This window comes from Excalfactoria chinensis, chromosome 1 (assembly GCF_039878825.1).
Source record: "Excalfactoria chinensis isolate bCotChi1 chromosome 1, bCotChi1.hap2, whole genome shotgun sequence".
Taxonomy (NCBI): Eukaryota; Metazoa; Chordata; class Aves; order Galliformes; family Phasianidae; genus Excalfactoria; species Excalfactoria chinensis.
The window spans coordinates 28,818,858-28,824,857 of NC_092825.1; the positions used below are offsets into that span (position 1 = coordinate 28,818,858).

A 6,000-nucleotide genomic window follows, 5' to 3' on the forward strand; every position below is an offset into this window, starting at 1 on the left:
ACTCCTACAGTGTCAGCGCCAAGAGCAGAACAAAAATGACAACACCGACCAGTGGGCTGGTGGAGCAGGGCGATGTCTGTGTTTCTAAAGGCAAGTCAGAAAAAAGAACATCTATCCGCCTTGTTTGGACTCTGTTTTAAATAAGGATATCCGACCAGTGCAGTAACAGGACTCTATTCAGTCCCGCAAGGCACTGAAGGATTCTGAGCACCTTCAGATGCCATCAGACCTCAAGGTTTTGTCCATTTTATTACCTGATTCCTCTCAGGGAAAGAAAAGGTTCATGTGAAAACTTCAACTTTTGTCTGCTTTTGTCACAACTAAATCAGCAGCCTACTTGGGAACTGCATCCACTCATACTTACCAGAAAGAAAAACAAGGGGAAAAAGCTCATAAGAAATTCTTCAGTAACCAACGTCATTTTGTCCCAAAGTAGGGACCACACACAACAAGAAGAATCCCTCTTACAAAGCTCTAATGATATCAAGGCTGGAGACATCGGGAACTTTGGTTCCTCCGCTATTGAATGACAGGGCCTCAACTCCCCCACTGTACCCTAAAAATAAGGGCTCTTTTAGGATGGGCAGCACACATCACAGGAATGCACCGCCGTGTTGAGCCGCCACCTCTCACAGAAGGCTATTCCGAGGCTGTAAGCCCACTGCTGACGTTCGTAGCAGCAGCATATTCGGGTGCTGCCGAACGCACGCAGCCACGCACCTCCACATTCGTGTCCACAGTGACACACACTGGCTGCGCACGGAAGGACATGGCTACAGAGAGCCTCAAAAGAAAAAGAAAAGAAAGCCTTTGGCAACTATTAGCTTCTGATAAATTATCTCATTAATGCAAACATGAAAAAGAAATTCCCTTTCCAGATCTTCTCTCCTTTTAATTATAACTCCTCTATAGGGGAAGCAACCTCATGCCTGTTGCACCAGAAATTGTTTCAGATCAGTGCTGAGCTCTGATGTGACGCCAGAAGCCAGCACCAAGTCCCTCTATTTTAGAACTACAGCCGAGGCAGGGATTGCTCCTGTTCCACCAGATGCTGAGCTGTGCTCCTTGCTCTTCTTTAGCCACGTTTCCTATGAACATTTCATCGTCTTTCATAAAGGAAACTTGCTCCTAGAGGCTATATTTAGGCTTCCCCCCCCCCCCAAAGATAGAGATTTTTCCTGAAAACATTCTTGACTCCAGCTTCATTTAAGGCATCAGTATGTCATTAAAGTGGACACTGAAAATGAATGAGCATAGGTAACATAACCTCCGCCAATAAATCCAGAGTCCACTGAGAATTATTTTCCTGACCTATGTGCATTACAATATAGGGAAGCTTAAGTATTTTGGAACAAACCTCCTAACTGTGTTTTGAATGCTGGAACAAGACCACCTCATTATTTCTATTCCCAACAGAAGAACGAAAGAATAACCACAAGCACTACAAGAAGCCCAAACTCAGCCTTTGTTTCCCACGATGGGTACAGCACTGACACTCGCAGGGGCCACCTCACCCTGGTGAAGCCGCAATTTCTATTTCCAACCATCTGCCTCCTTCCTCCGGGGCACTTCCAGCTCAGCATTCTGCTCTATTCGCGTGAAACTTTCAGCAAGCACTGCCTGAGCTGGAACTGGGGGATGTTCAGCGCTTCCCAAGTAAAGAAGAAGAGTGGGTGGTGCCATTATTCATCGCTGCACCCCACGACTCACAAAACAAGCCATCTGCCATCCCCGTTCCTGCTGTACTTTAATTAAGCGTCTCCCAGTTAAAGGAGGAAAAAAAATATATATAAAATATAAAAAATAAAAAGACAGAAAGGGGGGAAAGCGAGGCTGGGGGTATGGAGCAGAGGACCGGTGGGAGGGAAGCGGCGCACCAGAGCCGCGGGGCCGTACCTGGGAAGAGGAAGGCTTTGCTCCCGTTGTGCAGCCCCGGCACCTGGCGCACGCCCGCCGCGGAGCCCGGCAGCCCCAGCTCGGACAGCACGTCGATCTGCAGCGAGGGGTCCACGCCGAAGCCTACGACTGACCCAGAGAGTGCCGTTAACCCACCCGTCGCCTCCGCAACTTTCCGCCGGGACCCGGCGGCGGTCGAACCCCGCACCGCCCGCCACCGCCCGGCCGCCGCCTACCTGGCCCCAAGCAGAGGAGAAGGCAAAGCGTGCCTAAGCCGCAGCCAGACTCCATGGTACAGCGATGCGCTCAGTCCATAGTCCCACTCCTCCGGCTGCTGCGGGTGAAAAACCTCCGGGGCAGAGGCTGGACGCCTCCCCGCCTCTCACCGGGAGGAGCGGACCCCCCGCCGCCCCGCAGCGCGCATCACGCCGGGCGCACACAAAGGCGAGGGCGGGGGGCCGGGGCCGGGCGGGCAGCGCAGCCCCCGCGCCGCCGGGCAGACAATGACCGAGCTCCCGCCGCCCCACGAGAGCGGCTGCCACTACCGGGAGGCGGTGCCCGAGCCCGCAGCTCCCTCCTCGCCGCCGGGCGCAGCCTCTCAGCCGCGAACCGCAGACCTCCCCCGGGCTCCCGCAGGAGCGCCGCTCTCCTCGCCGCCGTCCGGCGGGGACACGAAGCCGGCGGGAGGGGCTCCCGTTTATCCGCGGCCGCGGGAGCCGCCCACCGCCCCCACCGGGCCGGGCCGGGCCGGGCCTGGCCGAGGGCGGTGCCGCCTCACCCCGCGGAGCCCTGCTGACCGGGCGACGGGGGTCGGCCGGAGGGAGACCCTCGAGGCGCTCCCGAGCTGCCGCCCCGCTTTGTTTTCGACTACCCGGGCCGGGATACCACCTCCGTCCCATCTCGACGTGACACCTTTCGGGAGGAGGGGAAAGATGAATTCGGGGACAGGGAGAAGGAAACGGGACGTGTGCCGAGGTTGGCGGGGATCGCGATCTGCGGAGGTTGTCCCCGTCTCTGCAGGACGGTTTCACATCACCCTGCAGAGGTCCCGTCCGCATCCCCTCGACAAATCTCACAGCCCCCAGCTGTGACATTTCCACGGCTCACTTTGGGTGAGGGGCGCTAAATGTATCTTCACCCTTACCTTTCCTTTCCTGAAAACTAGTGGTGGTCAAAGCCACAACGCCCCGCTGTCAGTTGTTACAATTTTGCTGAGTAAGGAATTGGCTTCAGTTTTTTGCCAGCCCCATGTGAGTGCCAGCAGGATCTTGAGGTCAGCCCGTGATTTCCTGCCAGTGCTTATTGACCTTCCCCAACTTCATCTTTTATGATCTTTACAAATAATGAAGTCTTTAAAACTAATCCTTACAAACCCTTCCAAATGGTTGCCCAAGGAGGTTGTGGATGCCCCATCCCTGGAGGCATTCAAAGCCAGGCTGGATGTGGCTCTGGGCAGCTTGGTCTGGTGGTTGGCGACCCCACACATAGCAGGGGGCTGAAACTGGATGATCCATGAGGACCTTTTCAACGCAGGTCTTTCTATGATTCTGTAGTCCAGTGACTAAAAGAAAGTTCTTAGATAAGAACATGGAAGGTAATTGTAGATTTCCTTTCCAGGTCAGATCAGCCAACACAGATCCTAACCAACACCTACAGCAAACATCTTTCCTAGAAGAAGAAAAAAGTAAAAAAAAAGGAGGAAGAAATGTATACAGGTGAACAATGAAAACAGTCCCTCAACCCAAGTCAAGTCCATGACAAAGGTATTACACAGCAGTGTGCCTTGTTGCCTGCATCATCTCCTGGAAGAGCTTCCCTTTCAGGCGCAGCAGACAGAAGGGGATGTGATGGGATCCCAGCTCCATCCTGACACTTCTTCCACACCAAAACCTGTCTCCAGCATGTTGGTGAAGTGGAACCATGCTTCCAAACACCTGGAACCCATCAGCTGTCAGAGCAAGATGGAGGAAGGGGTGCTTTGCTGTGGGAGTTTATGGACACGATCCACACGTCGGTGGTTGTTTTCATGCTACTTCAATCACAGTGATTGCAGATAACTGAAAATGAAACATTTAATTTGAGAAGAAAGAGGTTCAAAATCTGGAGCGCTCATGGTGCATAATGATCCTCAGGCTGAGCCAGGCATGTAAGTAAATAGAATGAGAGAGGCAAATATCTGTATTTAATTCCTGCGTTTGTCAGCAGCCGGTGACAATTTCCATTGGCAGGAGCTGCCACTATGAAGAGGTGAGCTTGGCAGAGTCCTCCCCTGCAATAACCCAGCTCTGTTCCATGGGGACCTTCAGGGAGTGGCCACTCACCTTCATGTCACAGACACAAAGAAATCACACAACACACAGCCACACTGCCCTGTCTGATCCGTTATCCCATGAGCCCAGGGCAGACGTTATCCACATCATGCAGAGATGTATTTCTGCTTTGTGAGATGTGAATAGTGACATTACCCAGAGCCACGTCAGCAGTAGAATCAGGCTTTCTATCACTGTGAGGAAGATGACACTGAGGATCTCTCATACATTTTGCTGAATCTAAGAATACATGTTTTTACCCATGGAATCACTCTCTGATCACCCTAGAAACATACTGTTTTACAAGCCTTTCTGAGCATGTCCCTCCCTAAATCTGGCTATTATGAAAACACTAAAAATAAAATGCTTCTCTTTTACATCTCCAGTTGGCCAGAACATTCTTTCTTTTGATGGAAACCATGGCTTCAGTCCAAGAGTTCTGCATCTGAAGAACGTTGAGGTTTCATTTGATGAAAAAAAAAAATATTTGATGTCTCAGATGTATCTTCTTTCCTCCCTTCTTTCCTTCCTTCTCTCCTTCCTTTCCTTTTTCATTCCTTCCTCCCTCTTTCCTTTCCTTCTTTCCTTCCTTCCTTCCTGTAGTGCTCTGCAATACAGCTGCCTTACAAATACTCTCCTGGCCGTATATGTTTCAATTTGTGTTAAGCAGATATCATGATGGTGACTCCTCCCCATCAAATCCCTCAGTAGATCCTATGATACGAGTAGCTCTTCTGAATAATGACCAATATTCACAGCAGTTTTCATGACAATCAGAAGTTTAGGGGATGTGTTACAAGCCCCAAATTCATGAATGATTTCCCTGCAAAGGGGATCTCATATTAATTACTCTCATGTTAATTATATGCTAATAAACTGAAGCGAGTAAAGCTCTTAAAGCATGCAGATGACAATGCTGCCCTGGGAAAGCTTTACCTCTCTTACAGCAGCTTATCTGGGTCTATTTATTTTTAAAGAAAAGCATGAATATTTAATCACAGTAGTTTTAGCCCTGTATTCCTATGCTGGAACCTGCAGAGTCCATGTGAATTTAGAAAACACATAAAGAGTTGTCGCTGACCTACTTACAGAACACTGATGCAACTTCTTCCTCAGAGTACAGGAAACAAACTTCCTTACATTGTAAAACACATCACTCTTTTCTCAACTTCCTGGGACTTCAGTGCAGCATTTTATATAGAGAAATATTTGTAAAGCATTATGTTCCATAATTAATACTTTCTGAAGTGGAACAAGGAGAAACAGTCTGTTGTCATAGAGAAGTGGCTTTTTAATTGGGGCAAATTTGATATTGCTGAGGATAAGGGCTTTTATTAGTTACAGTCAGGGAAAATGCAGGCAACTCACTCTGCAGCAGTTCCTCATAATACCCTTAAATGGGGACTTACTTATATCTGAGCCATTACATCATGACCATCCAGATTTTCCTTCCACAAAAGCAACCGTGTGTAAAATCTGTACAGCTGTTGTGTGATGTGTAAAATGTTGGGTGGGACTGAGGTGGGACCTCCAAGCTCATTTGCATTTCCTAAATGGGCGCTTCAGAAACAAACCAAATCTTGAATAAAGCTCAGATGTTTACATATTTTTTCCCTTGCCAGCCACCAGACCTCCACACACAGACACCCGTGTGTTTGTCCCTAGCAATCAGGTTTATTTCCTTTGGCTTCTTTTTTAGCATCCTCAAGTCTTATCCCTGCACTGCCTTTTCTCCCCAGTTCTCCAAACACATTCTGCCCTTTAGCAGCTGTCTCCCACCCACATGCTCCCTCTC

At 49.7% G+C, this 6,000-nt stretch overlaps 1 protein-coding gene across 1 annotated transcript in view; it reads right to left on the minus strand.

The window, feature by feature from the left end:
* Window positions 1-2,336, minus strand: part of NELL2 (neural EGFL like 2) — a 143,445-nt gene extending 141,109 nt beyond the window's left edge. Inside the window, exons 1-2 of the mRNA XM_072328075.1 lie at window positions 2,133-2,336; window positions 1,897-2,025 (exon numbers count right to left, since the gene is read on the minus strand). Of these exons, the coding sequence (XP_072184176.1) occupies window positions 1,897-2,025; window positions 2,133-2,187 (184 nt within the window). The 5' untranslated portion in view covers window positions 2,188-2,336. The remainder of the gene's footprint in view (window positions 1-1,896; window positions 2,026-2,132) is intronic.
* Between the last annotated feature and the right edge of the window lie 3,664 nt (window positions 2,337-6,000).